The sequence below is a fragment of the Lissotriton helveticus genome, chromosome 1_1 (assembly GCF_964261635.1).
Source record: "Lissotriton helveticus chromosome 1_1, aLisHel1.1, whole genome shotgun sequence".
In the NCBI taxonomy this organism is placed as follows: Eukaryota; Metazoa; Chordata; class Amphibia; order Caudata; family Salamandridae; genus Lissotriton; species Lissotriton helveticus.
Window position 1 is genome coordinate 1,661,036,323 of NC_136057.1, and position 19,978 is coordinate 1,661,056,300.

The window sequence follows — 19,978 nt, forward strand, 5'->3', positions numbered from 1 at the left end:
TCCATATATCCGGCTATGGGAGTATGATTAGTCATCCAAGTTTCCTGGAAGAGAAGAATTTTAAACTGTGAGATAAATTCCATGAAGCCTGGATCTTCAAGTTTTGTGCTAAGCCCGAATACATTGCAGGAGCAGATGTTGCAGCCTTCGGGTGGATTGGGAGCTGCGTAGGTGTTGATTCATGCCATATCTTGAGATGGACCGGCTGAACGTTTTGCCCCTTTTAGCAGACCCTTTGGTTGGTAGACTGGTTAAAGCAGGTTGGGGTAGCAGGGGGAGGGGGGTCGATCTTTTTTAACTTGATGCCCCACTTTGCATATTGGTCCCTCTGCTGCCAAATTTGTTCAATGAAAGAGGTGGCTGAGAACGAGGCTGTGGTGATATCTTGTCCCATGAAGTACGTGTTCTGTTTAAATGCAATACCAACAATGTCACTGGTAGTTATGTGGCTCAGGGAGGGCAGAGCTTTAAAGAGTTTAATTAGGATGCTTCTATTTAAAATGTGTGGTTTTCCCTTGATACATAATGGGGGATAATGTCTAATTTGTTGGAATTTGAGGAGGAATCCTGGTGCAACGCTAGGTGTACAGCCCTTCCCAAGACTTTATCGGCCAGTGGTGACTCTGTTGTTCTCAAAGAAGTGATCAGGGTTACGTCTGCGTTGTTTTGGGTTAAATGATTATGGACATTTATCCGGGTTGCTTGGTTGCTTCCCGCGTTTGAGTTATTACCTGCGTCTGTTTGGCGGGTATCTTCCCCATGGTTATCGGTAACTGAAAATGCTATGCGTGGACTTGTACTTGTATCTTTCGTAAGTTTCTTTCGATTAATTGGGGAGTCTCTAACTGTATTGCTTTGGTGGATTTAAAGAGTTTCTCTTTCCTTGGTGGGTTAAATATACTATATACTTTCTCTGGCTGCGGTGGTTCCCTTTTGATGTTATTTAGGCGGTTCGGAGGGGTGGGTTGCGTAGGTGGAGGGTTCAATTGATCATTATATGAAGTTATTTCCGGAATAGTGAGGGCCGCATCGTGGTCACTATGTTTCAATCCCTGATCGGTGTAGACTGGAAATAAATTAGTTACCTGTCTAGAGTGTCTTTTGTTGCTTGTTTTTCTTATGCGTTTTCCACCACGCTTGGTTAGTGTCTTGATTGATGTAAGTGGCTCGGCTAGTGGTTGCTCCCCATTTTCAGTTGGTTGAGGGGTTGAGATGTTTGAGTTAGTAGCCGTAGTTGCTGGACTGGGTGATGTGAGGTCTAGCGGTAATTGTTCTGAGATGGAAACTGCGCCGCTTTGTGTCTTCTTGCCCACGTGGCTAGGTGGTTCGTATCCGTCGCCCATGGTGCATTGTAGTCTTGCTCTATTTGAGGGACGTTCTTTTTTGTGGCTTCCCTGGTTGTATCAAGTAGATCTGACAGGATGGTGGGAACCTCCACTAGTTTGTCTATTTATATGAGTGCAATGGCAATTACACGTTTGATATGTTGTTTCCTGGTCTTGCTGCACCCTCGAGACCATCTCGTTGAAACTTTGCAGTTTCTGTTCTACCCCCTGAACGTGGATTGCTAAGATGTTTAGAAGGTCCACTTGGGTATCCAGCTTGTCTGCGTGGTAAGACATTGCTTTGGCAATTGTGGCTATTGTTTGTAGCAAGAGCTGCCAGGCTGATGGGGTTGAAGTACTGCCTGGTTCGGATGGGGAGGCCTGGGCGCCGTTTGTCCTATGTATTGAGCGTGCTGACGGAGGGGAGTGTAGAAAGGCTGAGGTCCTGCTAAGGTATTCACTGGTTTGGGGTGATGGCTGAAAAAGGTTTAAGTCCTGCATAGCGGGGAGGGGGGACTGCACCTCCTGTTGGATTACCTGGCGGTGGGACTGGCGGTGATGCTGTTCTGCTTGCGCTTCGAACAAGAATGAAGAAAAAACAGGCTTTTTAATGGGATTGGGGTTGGCAAATCCCTGGGCCCCGATGTTATGGACGCCCTGGTGTTTTGTCTGGTTCCCTGTTGAGTTCCCAGTTGAGTGCGAGATGTTTATGGTCGTCTCGTCGGCAGGGGACCCTTCATTGTAACTTTGAGGTCCATCTGTACGTGGGGAAAATAAAAATGATGTCTGATGTTTGGGATAATCGTCAGACTAGGTTATTTTGCTTATGTCTGAGTTCAAAAGGGATGAGAGCTTTGGATGATAGGAGCTGGAGGCTTGGAATGCCCGTAGATGCTTCGTGGAGGGCTACCCTACGTTTTGGTGACTGGGAACCTTTTCTACCGCACTCCAGATTGGAAGTTTTCCCACTAGGGTTGCGTGTCGTGACCTCACTCGCTGGGCTGGTGCTGGTTTCGCCTCTTGTGTTGAAGGCGCCGGAATTACTGCGATGACGGTGTCGGTTAGATGAGGTAGATTCTATTACAACTTTTAAAAAGTCCGTAATCAGTGCCTGTTTACTGTTGTTTGGTGCTGAGTGGTGCCTGGGGGGGTCCATGGGGATGGTCTTGGTACTGCCACCCCATTTCACCACAGGAGTTGCTGCTGTAGGTATTTTTAATGCTACTGTTAGCCTGTTGCTTGCAGTTGCTACGGTTGTTGCTTTCATAAGCGGTGCCTGCATGTCTGTTGAGGCTACAGGTTCTGGCCCCTGATGTATTTCGTTTTTGGCAGAAGGACGGGGGCCAGGGGAGATCAAACATTGGAGCTCTTTGGCTGCTGCCTCTTTAGCTTTCTCCTTGTTCTTTAATGGAGGTGTGCTTCTAACTCTCCCTGACCGCATCCTCCGTTACACCACCCCTAGAGGGGGAGTGGGTGTGGCTGCGATTAGATGGGGGGAATTAGGAGGTGATACAAGTAGCACACAATGTGCGAGGCAGCTGAGTTCTGTTTCACAGTGGCACGATGGCAGTTGGTTGCGGTGGCAGTAATAACGGTAGGTGGCGATGGAGGGGTTAGGGGAAGCAAAGAGCAAGTTTCGCTGGGGATCGCAGGCCGGACCACCACAGCGACTCTCCTGGGCGCTTCAATCTGCGACCTCCTGCTCGCTGTCCTACACACTTGAGAACCCACCGATGTCCCGCCAACGTACCTGCCCACTTGCCTGTGTCGTTGCTTGGCTGCTGCTTGGCTGCCACACCACTTGCAGCGCAGTCCGACAGGTCCGCCTCCACCTCCTGAAGACTCCTCAGGCCCCCATTCACCCCCTGCGCAGCCCACTTGTGACTCGCGGGCTTCAGCGCTGATCTTACTGGGGGGGGGGGGAAGCGGCCGCTGTCTGTTGGCCGTGGAGGCGGGGGCTGAGGCGAAGAGGGCAGCAAATGGGGGGCTAGCGGAGCAAACCTGCTGAGGAACGCTCAAACTCTCAAAAATGCTGCTGGACCCCCTGGTAGAAAGTCCGGGGTCATGAGATCGGGAAGTCGGAATAGCCGCGGCCCTTCGGTGTAGGCGTCCTTCCCCACAGCAACCTGCGGGCGGTGGGAAGATGCGGCGGCTGAATTTCACACAGCTAGGATCCGGAATCAGGCAAGGTAGCGCCTTCTTCCTGGAGAGGACGATTGACTGCTCTGCCCCAGATCAGCTACTTGATACATCACACTCCGGTATGGTGGGGGTTCGGTTGTCCCAATGGATCTGCAGATGGTACTGCCACTATGCTCTAGATTCATATATCCAAATATAGGGGCCGATTATGATCACGGACGGGACCCCTGAGGAGGAGGGAACGTCCGCAGAGGCTGCGGTGTTCCCTCCGAGCAGATTAGGATGTGACCGCCAGGGTGGCAGTCACATCCTCTATCTTTAACATTGCGGCGGGTGCAGCTTCAAGCTGCACCCGCCGCAAGGTTAAAAATGCATGCATTGCATTTGCATGCACAAAGCGGCAGGCACGGCGCAGTGCCTGCTGCTTTGGGCACGTAAATGCAGGGGGGTACCATAGGTACCCCCCATGTGCACCCCCCACCCCCCCTTCACCCAGGGGGCCCACAACGGGCCCCCGAAGTGAAAGTCCATATGCTTTTCCACGGCGGAAAAGCCGCAGCGGAAAAGCATGTCTTTCCTACCATCCTAATATGGCTGGCGGTGTCTGTTAGACACCGCCACCATATTAGGACTATTCCGCCGTGGTTGTAATGCGACCGCAGCGGAACAGCGGCGGACGGAATTTCAGACCCACCAGCCATCCTAATATGGCAGTGGGTCTTTGCAGGCTCCGCAGCGGTTTTTCTGCATCCCATTCTGAAGCCACCGCCGGCCCGGAGGATGCGGAAAAACCGCAATCATAATCGGCCCCATAATGATTAAATATCCATCCAATGTTGGAAATATTTGAAAATGTCTTTATTCTACCTTTGTTTTCTTCAAAGTAGAGCACCAGGCAGCCAATGTGTTTTGTTCTTTTAGACAAGAACTTCGTCAGGGCTATCAATCTTGTTGCTGGCTGAATTCTCAAAACCAATGAAGAGAACTATTAAATGGTTGTTGTGGCAGAGCACGGCATCTTGGATGGCGAAATATACGGAAATCTGAGAGCACGAACCATGCAGTTACCTTGATGTCATTATTGGGGGTCATGCTTCCCAAAGCAAATATTTCAAGCAATGGGTCAGTCCAAGAAGCAACCTATTGGCTTTGTCAATGCTTGTGTTTGTTGGCTCTGACTGTACAATCCTCAGCCGCCTTTTCACTCCTGTCAAATGCTGCCCATCTTTTGGATCTTCCTATCGGCCCATTTCATGCAGGGAGCATTGTCCAACGAATTTACAGTTCGATCCTCATATCCTTAGTCTCCCCACTGTTTACCTTCAAGCTGTAATAGATCGCTTGTAATCTTGGTGTATTGTCTGGTCTATGTGCATTGCTTAGATATAAGCACCCTATAAATTAATAAATTAATGAAATTCGGTGATCGGTCATCTTAAGTCAAAGGTCAAGTGATGTCACTGTGGGCAGGAGATGTGGGTATCTGATATCACTTTTGCTATTTTTTTTGCTGAAATTGTTCCACAGTTAATACAATTTATTTGTGAATAACAAACAAATTGACAAACGAACTGGTTCAATATTCACCTTTGTCTCCCACTTGCTCCTTAACCCACTCTGCCATGGCGGCCACGCTGTCTCTGTTGGCGACGTCCATAATGATGGTCTGCAGCCTCTGGGAGGTGGCCTCCTTCAGGTGCTCTGCCCCTTTCTGTGTCAGGCATGCCGCAAGCACCCGCATCCCACGCTGGTCCAGCTGCCGTGCCACTTGGTTCCCAAATCCAGAGTCACAGCCGGTGATCAGCACATACTTATCTGGGAGATTTGGGACCGTCTGCCTCTCTAGGTACCAGCGGAAGAGAAAGTATAGGCCCAAAAGCCCTGCCAGATACAACCACATCATAGTGTCTTCTTGGTCCAAGGCTGTAAAGCCTGGGAAAGGGAACAGAAGAGTGTGGTGATTGAAACAGTTCTGTACATGAATCAAATCCTAAAATCACCACTATAACTGAACAACATTGCCGACTGTCTTGCTATGCATGATTTCAGAATTTTTGACGAAGCAGATGACAAGCTGCTGAATAGAGTTGTCACACTTTAAATATGCAATACCTCATCTTTTTTAGTAAGCATTAATCACACAGAATATATTTGAGTGCTGACTATTCATGATTATAATGCACTCCTACAGTATATTAGGGTGGGATCAAAATTATGCTACTCCACTTGACAACGTATCTAAACCCACGTTTCAGTTTTTATAACTTTTCACAGGTTAACTGTGTGTAATACTTCTTTTTAGGTCTCACCTGAGACAGCACATTCACAGTCGCTTGCGAGTCTAACGTTCTTTTAAAACAAAAAATCTAAAATGGGCATAGAGCCCACCCATTATTTAACATTGGTTGGCCTTCTTGTAACTCTCATTTCTTTTGTTTTCATTTGTCAGTGACAGATGGTTTCAGTTCATTTTGCGGCTTGCACCAGACCATTTAAGGCAGGTTTGGATTTTGCATCTTTAGATCACACCCATACACCCACACACACACACACACACACACATTGTTCCAAAGTATAGGTTAATTTAGAATGTTTCTTTTAAATGCAGAGTTGGGCTCAACATTTTCATTCCTCTTAACTAAAATAACGTTTTGTCATTTAAGCATTTCGCAAGCTTTTCTTTTCAATAAATTGTATAAAAAAGGAAGTTCACCCTCTCTAATGTTGGAGGGCCTGCTTGTCTGAGTTAGGGATTACAGCATCAACGAGCGGTTCAATGGAGGCAGTGATAAAAGAGAAAAGCATCTGTGCAACTTTGCTCCTTTATCATTCATTCAGACCGACAAAGGCTGTTCCTTCCTACCTATCTCAGATACTTCAGTATTTCACCTTATGCTATTCTTTGAGTCATCGCAAGGCCCACAAGCGGCTCCTCTGCTAAGACAGAAGAGCGTGGCCCCACTGCTTTTCGCAGTGAAAAAAACAGGAAAAATTAAATGATAACTCAATGTTATTATCATTTTATTTGTTCCTGCTGTGGCATCTTGGCGGGCGGATCTGCTCTGCTCTCAGATCAGGGGGAGGAGTGGTGGGCACTATGTAAGCACTTTGCATGTTCTCCACCCAGGCTGCATTACAGACTGGGTGGAGAACATGCCCAGAATCCCATTCCCTGCCTGAGCTCCGAACCAAAGCGCTCAGAAAAATCACAAAACTGCAACGTTGTGATTGGCTGTGGGGAGCCCGGGTGCTTATTGCTCCCTGTTTGCAGAGAAGAAGCCAGGAAGAGGACGGAGGAGAGGCGGCTGGCTGACAGGTATGTGACTCTTTTTTATCCCGCCCCACTGCTGCTTCCTGGGAGCAGCTGCCACTGCTCGCAAGAGCTCACAACTTAAGTGCCATTGTTTTTCAGGGTAGCACAAAGTGTGTTACGCTTCAGAATTGAAAGGACCATCTTGTGATTGTTTTAGTGCTCTTTACTTAATGAGTTTTCACTCTTGCTGAGCAACCATTTCAGAGCGCTACAAAGTTAGCTGTGACCTCCTTCAAGTGACTTCTGTGTACAAATGTTCTTTGTAGTGGACATAATAAGAGTTAAAACATGATATGTTTGATGTTTTCTGCTTTAAAACATAGAATCTAGTGTTGAGGGCAATGTCTTTTAACTAGGCTCGGTTCCAGGAATTTGTATCTGGATGGGCCAAGGGTGCGTTTGGGTGGACCAATGTGTCCCCATATTTTGATATTTCTGGAGGCGGCCTACAAGTGCTAAATTTACATTACATTTGCTTCCAAACAGTTAAATAGAGCATGTGGAGAGTTATTTGAAAGTAAAAGCTGATGATTATACTCATCAGGCCCAACTCACATGAGCAGGCCAGGCTTCAATAAAAGCCCCTGTATACCAAGCCGATTGTAACAGTAGTTCACTTTTAAGAAGATTCCTGTAACCACACTCAAGCCTTTGCTCATTGCACTAGGAATGCTGGCTATTTACTCTTTACAATTTGTCCAGCACATTTCTTTGCACACTGTGATCCTTTTAACTGTTTATTTGTATGGCTTTCTTTTGCTTTCAATAATAAGGTTTAAAAAAACAGCAATGCATTTGGAACAAAAGAAAGCTGTACTCCTGACACCTAAGAGCAGTTTTCATGCCTGTTAATCGTAAAACTGGTAATTGCAGTCAAAGAGGTAGCCTTCCTGGGCGTATCACACAGAGAGCCCTGAGTGCGTCAAAGCCCACTTTGTGCGCCCGGGGCACTATCATATTACAGAATGCGGCCGCTTGTGCAGCTCCTTCTGTAATACTGATAGCGCTGGCACATATATAGTGTCAGCATTCTCTCATTTTCATGGGAGTATGGACCCATGCATTTAAGGGAATGACTTTGCCTCTGCGCCTGACCCATATCATGGATGCGGGTGCAGGGGCAAATAGACTTCCAGGATGTGCAATGGCAATACACGAAAAAAGGGTGGTGAGAAGTCTGTGTCCATCCTTAAGTCATTCTTCTGGAGTGTTTCAATGGGCTTCCATGCCCCCCCCCACCCCCCAGACATTGCTGTGCATGCAGGTGCAGTTAGTGGCTCTCTCTCCCCTCTTTAAATTGCAGGCAGCGTGCACATGCAATGTGAAAAGCGTGAATGCTGTACTTAGAAACAGCTGCTCTGTATTTCATTGAAAATGCTGCCCTCAGGGCAAGCGTGGGTTGCGGGCTGCTTTCAGGGCAACAGATTATCAACAACAGCGTGCACTGTCCCTGTTTGCAACCACTGCACCTGTTAAAAGATGCACAGTGACGCAAATAGGGACAGTAATCCCTTTCTGTGATACAGGCCCTGTTGTTATTTGAAAACTCTTACAAACTCATTGTGAGTTTGCTGGGAGCTCCATCTCATGCACTATAATGGTCAAATTCTGTTTCCATTCATTGTGCGACAGGAAGGTGAGAGGACAGGAGATGATGTTGAAAAGGTGTTCTCACAGGCTGATATATTACAATCCCTATAAAAACTGTGGAAACATAAATTTCATGAATACTGGAAATGCTTCAGCATAATCATGCACAAGTTCACAAATGGTGGCAACATCTGCATTAGTGTAGCTCCTTGAGACAAACAGACAGCCTGTATTTTCTAAATGTGTATGTGATGCAGCTTTGGGTCTTGAAGCTCGAAGGACCACACGCTCTGCAACTTCAGTGCATTAAGCATCAGCTGTGCGACCTCTCTCTGTAACAGCGAACCTTATCTAACCTAGTGTCATACAGTGAAATGTAAAAAGTAAACAAACACTATTTAGGAAAAGTAATCATATAGAATAGATTACATTTTAATAAAAAATTGTACATAATTGATTATAAAATAGCTGTATAAAGTATATGCTGTGATGTAAACAGAGACTAGCCATTTATCTGAAGATCATATTTTGTTTGTAGCAAAACTTTAGTGATAGCAATTTTAAAATATACCTGTGAAATGAATAATTTAGCTCTCATGTGAGTTTGGATAATTAGCCATTTGTATTTCATGCCACAATGCATAATGTTTTGTAGCTCTTTATTGTACTGAATTTTGAGCCGTACCATTGGTAGTACACGTGAAGAGTAAGATCACTATAAGCAGTACCTCTGAAATTATGCGGTGGGGAGGACCAAATTATGCAACAGGGTTGACTAAATCATGAAGCAAGGAAAGGCAAATAATGCAGCATAATAAGGCACATTTTGTGATAGTAGTACTTCATTACTTTGTAGTTTTTTTCACACTTGTTAGTACTATCTGGGCATAGGTTGCACCTCAGTAGTCAGGTTCACCACCCAGGTATAGCAATAAGCATCAGAAAAGTGACCAGTCATCCTTTGTGAAGGGCCTTCAAATTTCAGCAACACGTGTTGCAGTATTTTGCATCAAGTTTTGATCCATTTGAGCTAGAAACATTTATTTAAAAATCTGTAGATTATGAACCAGTTAATAGATTATGTTGCAAATATGTCAAATCCATAATTATGTTGAATCCATAATTATGTGGACAACACAATAGCTGTAATATTGCAGATTCCAATAGCCCTGACTAAATACTGGGGATATGCCTTGTACTGTAACAATAATATCAGAAATAAAAAGTGCACGTTTGTAACCCTGCCACACCTGTAAGAATAAATTCAGCCCAACACAATTTTTACTGGCATTAAAACAGTTATTTTCTTTAGCACGCATTTGACAGAGAACAGACAGATGCACATATTGTAGGAGGCATTGTAATTCCAAATTATGGCTACCATCCAATGAGGCATTAACTGCCACTATCTGAATAGTATAATGCATGCCCCATTCTGCAATATATTACTGTACGCATCCTGGACAAACTAAACTACGTGACACTCTCAGAACCCCCATACAGAAACAGTCATAATTGAGGTGCAGAAAGCTTTTCATAGCTCTGGGCCCTGGTGCCACTGCACCTGCTGCATCATTGGAAGGTAAACTCCTGTCCCCTCTGCCCCAACACACACCTCCCTACTACAGCTTGCCTCAGACTTGAGCTAGTATTGCCACCGTTTTATTTTTACCAGCATGACCAGTATTTTTATGTCTCGGCCAGTACAAAAATAGGAAAAATCATCTAAAGTCGGTATTTTTCTACCTATCAGTACATTATTAAAACAGCTATTATTATGATAATTAGAGTAAGCAAAGTGAAAGAAATCACAAGGTTTGGCTGTCGACATGGAAGAAGCACTTAACAGGTGTTTTCTTGTGGCCTCCTGTGCTGTGACTGGGAGGCCCAAAGGTCATGTTAGGGTGGGCCTGGCTTGTAATCCTTGCTAATATTTTTTTGTTTGATTTTGGAGAACTGCAGAGGCTATTGTGCTGATGGACATTGATTGTCTTCACTCTGCCCTGCTCAAAGTGCACAGTAGTTCCCTTAAGTGCCAGGGATCTCTAACAATGTGTGCATTTTAAAACCCCAACATTTTTTTTACATTGATGAGGCCCAGCAGGGTCCCCAAAAACACAGTTTTGTAAAAGAAATTACAAAACATGCACTGACAAAGGCAAAAACCTGGCTCTAAACACCTGACCCATTGGAATTGCCAGTGCTTTTTATGCTCTGACTCCTCTAGTTCTACCACCCTTTTCTCATTCTCCTGTTTGAACCAGTGGGTCTCTAAGGTTGTACTGCAATTCATGACTGTCCTTTTCGAGTCTGGGGTCAATGGTAACCTAAACATTCAGAAACAGGTTTTCTGATGGTCTAGATCCTCTTATGTTAACGCTTTGTAAAATCCTGATCCACAAGAGTCTAACTTCTTGATGGCCACAGACAAATCTACATTCTGCGTGTTGGTGCGCAAATGCTAGGCATATATTTTCTATGTTTTGTTTTTTTTTAAAACCTTTATTGAATTATTCAAAATACTACATGCGCAGGCCTACAACCACAGGGGCCGGCCGCAAACTCAGGAAATAGATCAGGAGACATGTAAATATATACGACCAATTAATATGACGATACAAGTGCAGCATGTGATTGTATGTGCCACAAAGCGAAAGGATATCAAAGGTTTCATTTTAAGTTATGAATAAGCAGTAGTGGCTGCACTATCAATGGCGTCACACCATACAATAAAAGTGAGAAGAGATGGGGGGGGCGTGCCCCGCAGTGCAATCAGGACCAGGTGATGAACAATACAGCTTTAGACACACTACGTCCGCCGAGGCAGACTAGGAGTAAAAGTCAATATAATAGCAAGCGATTTAGCAAGAGCATCATCCTGAAAACCCACCCTCCAGAGACAGTGAGGTATAGGCAAATATAGACGCCAGATAGAGAAAGAAGTAAGATAAGGAGATACAGCCAACCCCACTGAAGAGGAAGGAAAGCCACCGAAAGAGGAAAGAAGGAAAGGGACCATAGAACAAAACAAACTAAAATAACAACCCCCCCCCAGCACCCACCACCCTGCACCCCTGTAATGGCTACGGCCTACCCCACTAACAGCATGCCTGTCACCCCGGAACTACCCCAGAGAAGGGAAGAAAGAAAGCGGAGGAGGACAGCAACAGACACATTCCCGGCCCCTGTACCCCCCGCCATTAGCGACCTCCCCAAAACATATTGTCCACTATTAAAAGTAAGTATTGAGAACCTACATGGGGAGGACATCAACCAAAACCGCCCGACTCCCAGTGAGATACACGTTACAATCCCGGCATAGATCACATAGCATAGCTAACTCCAAAAGTCAAAGTCAACCTGATCAGTTCGGTTCTTCACGAAAATCCCATGTCACCCAAGCCACAGGAATCTCGAAGAAAGCGAAGCGTCCCAGACAGTTCAAAGCGATGGTATCGGGCCGAGGACAGGATACTAGTTGAAGTCAGCCCTGACCAGTGCGATTCTTTATGAAAACCCATGTCGCCCAAGCCCCTGTAATCATGAGGTAAACGAAGCGTCCGTAGCAGTTCGAGTCAGCGGAATCGGATCGAAGACAGGATACAAAATAGTTCCCTGTGTCCACACAAATTGCCGAGTTTTAACATCAAAGTCGTCCGATTAGTGGGATCATTATTAGCCAACTCGCCTTCCGTACCCCAGTAACACAAGTGAAAATCCCGCACATGCACCAGACGGAACAATCATGCAATTATCAACCCAGACCCACCCGATCCAGTGCATGGATGCGACCCGTGTAATTTACTGCAGCTGTAAGCAAGTACCGAACTGGATCGAGGTAGTAATTCTGGAGTCCGGCAGCATACAACAAAGCACTGTGAGCCCCACATCACCGACATATCCAAGAGCCATCAGGAAACCCCGTTGCTGTCGCACGGTCGATAGCACAGGGTCCGGGAGAAATAAGAGAGACGTGTCCTGGCGCCACCGCAGCTCCTCGTCAGAGGTCGGAGGGGGGACAACACTGATTAGTATTCCCGAAGACAATGCCTCCATCCGACCCTCTGGTTCCGCCATGAACACTGGGCGCCGCTCGTTAATGCGGCGTGTCCGGCTATCTTGGGCAAACAAGCCGCTTCTCACACACTCCCGCACCGTGAACTCCAGGGGATATTCGACAGCCGTCTGCCAGTCCGCATCATGTCTCACAGCTGCCGAGGACCCATCTACAGTAGTGAGGTCTGCCTTGCACGAACCTAGCCCCGACACAACCACATCAAAGCCGCACTCCAGGGCTTTCATCCTCCAACACAAAAAGGAGTGTAGTTCCACAATAGCCGCCATGATATCGCTCAACTTTATTGCCGTTTTCTCTCCCCCATTAGTGGCCCCCTTCGCGTACGCCGGAGCTCCATCATAAGAGGCAAATCTGTCCGGAGCAGTAAGTCGGACCATGGTGTTGTCATCGGCGGTTCGAGTCATGATCGCAGCCGGGTCCCTTTCAAACGCCATCGCATGCATTGCCGCTCGTATTGTGGACCACACTCAAATAGGCAGAAAAACACCCCGTAGTTGCTATCGGCCAGCCGGTGAATAATCCCGCAAATGTTGGGACACAGCCGGCCGGTGTCGGGCGTGCTCCTCTCATTCAGGATATTTGCGATCGGCGTGTGGGGTATCCACTCTGCGGGGCAGCCGGCGGGGGGGCACTTCAGTCACAAGCAGAGCAGCATATTCTGGTTCTGCTACTGCCGCTGATAGAATGCGTGGTCATGCGACATTCACCCCAGAGTCTACTAGAGTCAAGAGCATGATCAAACACCACTGGGCTATCCTGAATACTGGTGACCTCACTTTTGAACAACCTAGATCTGCGTTTAAAAGATCGCAAAATGTTAAAGACATTCTCATCAGCACGAGACCAAAAGTGCCCAAGAAGGGGTCCCAACAGACACTATGGCACTTACCCCCTGTAAAAGGGCACTATCCCTGCGGTACTTGTGCAGTCTGTGCCTTTACAGCTGTACACAAAACCATACAACTTACTGACACTTTCACGTGGGAACTCAGAGGGCATACTAACTGTAATACCTCGCATTGTATCTACATGCTGACCTGCCCCTGCAAATTAAAATACATAGGAATGACGACACGCCCTATCAAAACCCGTATCACTGAACATCGCAGCAATTTTCGCTGCAGAAAAACCAACACCAAGATGTGTAAACATTTTTTGGAGGTAAATCACACTGCTGATTCAATCAGATGGCTTGTCCTTGAATCAAGCCCCAATTGTCCAAAACAAGCTTTGTTCCGCAAAGAACAGAGATGGGTCCACCGTTTATCGTCAGGCAGTCTAGGCCTCAACGATAATATCCCGTGGCACGCACTATAATATCACTCCCCTTGACATACATCCTCCTGTTTAACACCCACCTTGCTAAGTAGAGAGATGCATCCAGTGCGCCATACATCCACAAGCATTTGGGAACTCTATCCTACATTAACCCTCCACTAACTGTAGGTTATAGGTAGCGCCTCCGGTCTGACGTAGACTATGTGTTATATGTACATACGGCCTTAACTAGACTACTTAAGATATACAATCAAGGGCATATCTACCCGTAGCACTTGGCCTCATGGTAATGGGTGTTTTTGTTTTGTTTTGTTTTGTTCTACAGCCTTGACCAATCAGTGGCTCTGGTTTCTTCTTTTCCTTGGCAGGGGTATACTCAGCATTTCGGCTTTTCCACCTAGCACCTCACGTGACCCAACAGAACGTGTAAATGAGTGTGTTAACCAACCTACTGTTCCCTGGTTGGCTGGATCTGACCGATGATAATTGATATACATTGTAAATAAATAAGTCTACAATACCTCCATTCAATTATCCACCCTGCTCTGAAACGTTGCAAATTTCAACTCTACACACACATAGGTCGATTTATCCAATTCGATGCAAGTATATCTAACATGGGCGCACAATTAATTCCCGTGGTTAAATGTGATATTAATATTTTTTTGTAACTCGAACAGTGGACATACATGGTGAATGTTCAGGTGAACTAGATACATCGCCCTCTCATTCTCTACACATAGCTATGCCTGTATATATACTAAATCCCTTTTAGTAATGGCCGCCCCAAGCACGGGGATGATCACCTAACACTAACATCGGATCCTAACATCCGGCGGAGGGGGCGGAGTCACGCAACAATCAGGGACGCGATGCGGATAGAAATGGAGCCCACCGCCGAGCTCCAGTATCTTCCCGAGCTCGGCGGTGATGGGTAGGTGACTAATCCTGTGCGCGGTGATCGAGAGGTAAGCTGACACTCCTGGGATTGCCGGGGGGACCCGAGTCCGCAATACGCTTTACTAGGGTCTTTCCACGGGTTCTCCCTCTTTAAACTTGATATGGCCTTATCTCTGATTATCTGTTGTTATCATCCGATTGAGAATAGCTCCGACTTGGACATTCCACCATGATAATACACATGCCTTCCCTTGACTTCCATAGCTGAACCTGGAGGCTCCATCCTGCTGCACATACCCGCCGAGTATTGTTGGAGCCCGTAGCTCCTGCTTACTAGGTGAGTCGGTAGCCCATACTTGCCCATACTTGACATACTTACTAGTTGGCTTGAGACTCACTATAATACAGATACTGAGTATGGACCAGTTCACCACGTCACCAACACTGAAGGAATGATCATGAGGGTGATGCTCCTATTTTAGCACTGCTGCTGTTTTACCATTTTGTGTTTTTAAAGCCTTCACTCACGATTAGGTGGTGTGACACTCTGTATTCACGTAGCCACAATATAGTCACGTTGAACATAGTCTAATAGTAGTATCCTATTACTAGCATGACACTGTGTGTTGTTGTTTTGGTCTAGCACCATGCATTTAGTCTGGCGATTATACATGCTGTTAACCCTGTACTCTTATTCCCCATCCAGCTATAGGACATAGCTACAGAGGTAAAACATTTAATCCCATATTTGGGCACTAGACACATGACATTAGCATGCTGTTCTTCACATTTGTAGACCTTGTCTTCACTCATAATAGGTCCTGATGAATCGCGGGCACTATACCCATGCGAGAAACATGTCGACCATTGTCATTTCATATCAGATCTAGGGCCACTACACCTAACTAGCTGGCACCCGGATTGGTAGATCCACGTTTTTATCTGTAGTAGGGGACCCCTGAATAAAATAGTTTCCGGTACCCCCATCTACATTTTAAATCACCTTCAGGCTACATACTGCCCACATACCCCCACTTCACCAATAGGCTGTTGGAATTAAAAGATCTCCGCCAAAGAGCCCCTCTTTGAGGTGAGCCCGTCGGGGATTGCACCGCCTCCCCGACGAGGAGCAACGCCAATGATGAAGCATGACACTCGCAAGGGTGTGTGAGGCAAATATTTCCAACGCAATGGATACCCAAAGGGACTACATACATCCCTCCGGGCACGCCAGAGACACACAATTCTTTATCTAAGGAACAGTTCAGCAACCCAGTCTTGTTGAAATATACTTGAGGGCACAAGCTGACACTGGACCTTCCACTTCCCTTAGTGGTAAATGGTGCCCAATTGATCCATAGATCGTTCTCCCTCCTTTTGATAAACCAGAATGCGTGGTCTCCCGTCCAATCCGGGAGGGTCCCAACTTCGTCCGCCGGACCGGCACTTTCTCGTACCTCACTGCCGTTGTTATTCAACTCGGGGCCGGCCACTCCATTACCATAGATCCCGGTTTCAAAGCAGGGGCAGGCCGCAATCCTCGTGATGCCTCATCTCCGTCCACCCAGCAGGTAGAACACTCGGGGGTACACCGATCGGCAGCATTTCCTCTCAGCCGTGCTGGGACATGGCAAGGGCGCAGGATAAATGACAGGATATAGTGGCAGGAGAAGGAGGTCAGCGGAGCCGGGAGCCTATGCGGCCATCTTGGTCGCCAGCCTGGCTCCTCCCCCTATATTTTCTATGTTGACCAGTGATAGGGATGAATGTTTAAATACACTCCGCACACAACACTGGTTTTGGCGGTAGTTGTCTATCTCAATTGCACACGTTTAACTAAAAACGGATAGAGCCCCAAGTTCGCACCTGTAACCTGAAGGCTACATATAGATTTGCACAGGTGGTAATCTACCCAACAAATTATCCATTTTAGGGATGTCAAGTGATTAAGTAATCACATATCCTTTATAAAAAAAAAGTCACTTATTTTTTCATGTTAAGCATAAGTGTTGGACCTTACTCTTTCCCATCCTCTGAGTACTTGGACTGAGATTTGTATGTTTTTGTGTCATACAGTTCTTTTTTCTGTGCCGTTATAACAATGAACTTTTACTAAGTTCTGCAGGCAGCCCAACCCTGTGTCTCAGAGTACTTGGCGTAGAATAGCAAAATATTTGCTGCATGCATCCAAAGGACTTTTTTCTTCCCTTTTTTAACCACGTAAGTTGCAGTCTGAAATAGTACTTTTTACATCTCGCCTACTAGGCAGTGCCTGTGCTGTCTGTTGCAAGACAAATGGTTAGCTTACAGTGAGCTTAAAGCACATCCATTGCTTGTCATTAGTGTCTTACCTGTCATTCTAATTTGCTTGCTTTATATTCGTTAGCATGTTTAGGCTTTCCTTCCTCTCCTGCAGTTAGTCCCTTCCCAAGAGAAGGACGAATTTCTGTGTCCTTACATTGTTTGCTTTTTCAGGCACTACTTTTTTTCTTTTTGTCTAAACACTCTACAAGAGTGTATACATTTTCCAGCTGTCTCCCTAGTGTGCTTATCGTCTTCTTACCATTGGTTGCCTTTATTGCCAAACTTACTTGCTTGTGTCTTTTTGAATGGCTTTCCTTTCTATTCTGGTGTTCAGCCCTCCCCTGGAGCATAGATTTTTTTAACATCCTTTTGATTGGATGGTTTGTATCCTTCCATTGCTTACATTTTGGCACCTTTTTTTATTGCATGTGTTTGCTTGGTCTCTCCCTTGGTAGGAAGACAAAATATCGATTTTTTAATATCGACCTACAATAATATTGATGTTTTAATATCGAAGGGACAGAATTTAGAAGGTAAGTAATATCGACTTTTTTAATATAGAAGGGACAGATTATCGAAGGTAAGTAATATCGATTTTGTTAATATCGATGTAAGTAATATCGATGTTACTAATATCGATGTTAGTAATATCGATGTTACTAATATCGATTTTTATATGATTTTTATGTATATTGTTATGTATTTAATATATATTTTATTATTTTTTATGTAATTTAAGTGCATTTTGTATTTTAGTAATGTAGTGGGTATTGGGTTTATAGGGGAATAGGGTGGGAAGTAATTTAATTGTACAAAATTATTTATTAAGTTTTAGGAATTATACATTAATTTTAATTAATTGGTAATTCATTTTTATTAATTGGTAAAAAAATGAATTGATTGATTAATTGATAATTATGTTAAGTGTATTATTTTATTATTGATGTTTGTTGTGCATTTATAGGGGAATAGTGTGTAAAGTAATTAATATGTAATTAAGTAGTTATTAAATTTATAGCTGTGTATTAATAATTAATTTATTGGATATTAATTATTCATTGGTAATTATGGGTTCAATCATTATTTATTGGTATTTGTAAATAGTTTAGATTTATTTAATAATTAATTTATTAAATATTTTTACATATTAATTTATTTAGAAGTATGTTATTTTTAACTTCTTCGCTATCCAACACTTTCCCTACTGTTGCACTCCCTGGAGTGGGAATAGTAATTTTTACCCCTACGCTATCCAACACTTTCCCTACTGTTGCACTCTCTGGAGTGGGAATAGTAATTTGTACCCCTACGCTATCCAACACTTTCCCTACTGTTGCTCTCTCTGGAGTTGGAATAGTAATTTTTACCTCTACGCTATCCAACACTTTCCCTACTGTTGTTTTTTTTAGAGTTGTAATAGTATTTTATTCCCTCTCTTATTTAATATTTTTTGTATTGTTTTATTTAATGTAGTATTTGATGAATTTTAAAAATATTACAAGTAAATTTCATTTTTTTATTTGTTTTGCATAATTATTTAATTTGTATTTATGTTTTTTATGTGTATAGATGAATTTGTAATTTATAATGTTTATAATTATTTATAAGTTATTAAAATAATTATTAAAATTGATTATTAAGTATCTATGTTACATACTATATGCATATGTTTAAATAATTTCTTATTACATTTGATATATTACTTATTAATTTTAAATATTATAAAATATTTTAAACTATGTATATTTTTTTTAAAGTATTATTTACTTTATTTAAAAAAATTATTTATTTTAAAAAACAATATTTTTAAAAAAACAATGTTTTTGACATCGATATTTTTTCCCGATATTTTTGTACTTACCATGTTGTAGATAGGATGTCGATATTGTTGACATCGATATTTTTGCTCCGATATTTTTGTAGGTCGATATTTTGTCTTTCTATATTTTGTCAGACATTCCTCTCCCTTATGTGACTGGGGTGCCCTTTATCTCCACTTCTGTTCGCTTAATATCTAGAATTGATGGCAAAAGGCTAAGATTGAAAACAGATATAGTCCCGTTTAGGTGTGGGAAATAAGTAGGAAGATAGCACTCTATGCGGACGACCTGATGTTATATACTTTGGACATTACTCAATCACTGCCTCTCATAGAACAGGTGCTGGCTCTCTTTGGTAGTTTCTCAGGTTACAAAGTTAATGAGACTAAGACTGAGGTAATGCTCTGAGACATGAAATGGGAAGGAGGAGTCACAATGAAACTATTAGGTACCTGGGATTAAGTATAGTTCAAGATCTCAATAGTCTTGAGAAAAGAAGTGTATAAGCTGATGTTAAATGGCAGACTCTATCCATGACGATTTATAAGCTGGTCAAACTTGTGACGATGACAATTATGCCCAAGTTCACCTTTTATTTGACAACATTCAGCTCACCTTAGGTAAGAAAGTACTGGATAAGGTTCAAGGGAGAATAGCCTCGTTTATTTTGGTGTATAAAGGTATTCAGCTATATTGGAAAATATTGAGAACAAAATTAGATAAAGGTGGCCTAGCTCTCCCTCACATCCAGCTTTACTTTTGGGCATTCCTATTAACAAACTGGAGGATGCTGTTCTCTCGTCCTGATGAGACTTGCATAGGGATATTATATAAGGCTTTGTTAGAAAGCCTTAGGAATAAAGGTCTTCTCCACAAATTCCGAGCCCCAAAATTCTTTTAAAAAGTAAGACTGAAGTGTTTCATATCGGCCACCAGATTGTGGTTCAATGCCAGGGTACTACTAGGAATCCCATACGCCAACAAATTGTTGCCAATTTGGGACGCCTCAAGGACCCCAGAATGTTTGAAGAACTGTTTAGCGGTCCTTTTGAGAAATGCCAGAATTACGAGATGGGGCAGGTAATGAATGGAGAAAGATAGACTAATGCCATGGGGCGACTGGTCAATACTCGTAAAGTTGGGTATGTCTAGATTTAAATACTATCAGCTCTCCACTTGGTTCTAGACTAAAGTTTGGACAAACTGTGAGCCCAAAAGCATTATAAAA

At 44.1% G+C, this 19,978-nt stretch overlaps 1 protein-coding gene across 1 annotated transcript in view; it reads right to left on the reverse strand.

Annotated features, from left to right (window-relative positions):
- Positions 1-19,978, reverse strand: part of LOC144830203 (retinol dehydrogenase 7-like) — a 154,554-nt gene that overhangs the window by 115,490 nt on the left and 19,086 nt on the right. Inside the window, exon 2 of the mRNA XM_078688892.1 lies at positions 5,055-5,399. Coding sequence (XP_078545018.1) covers positions 5,055-5,370 — 316 coding nt within the window. The 5' untranslated portion in view covers positions 5,371-5,399. The remainder of the gene's footprint in view (positions 1-5,054; positions 5,400-19,978) is intronic.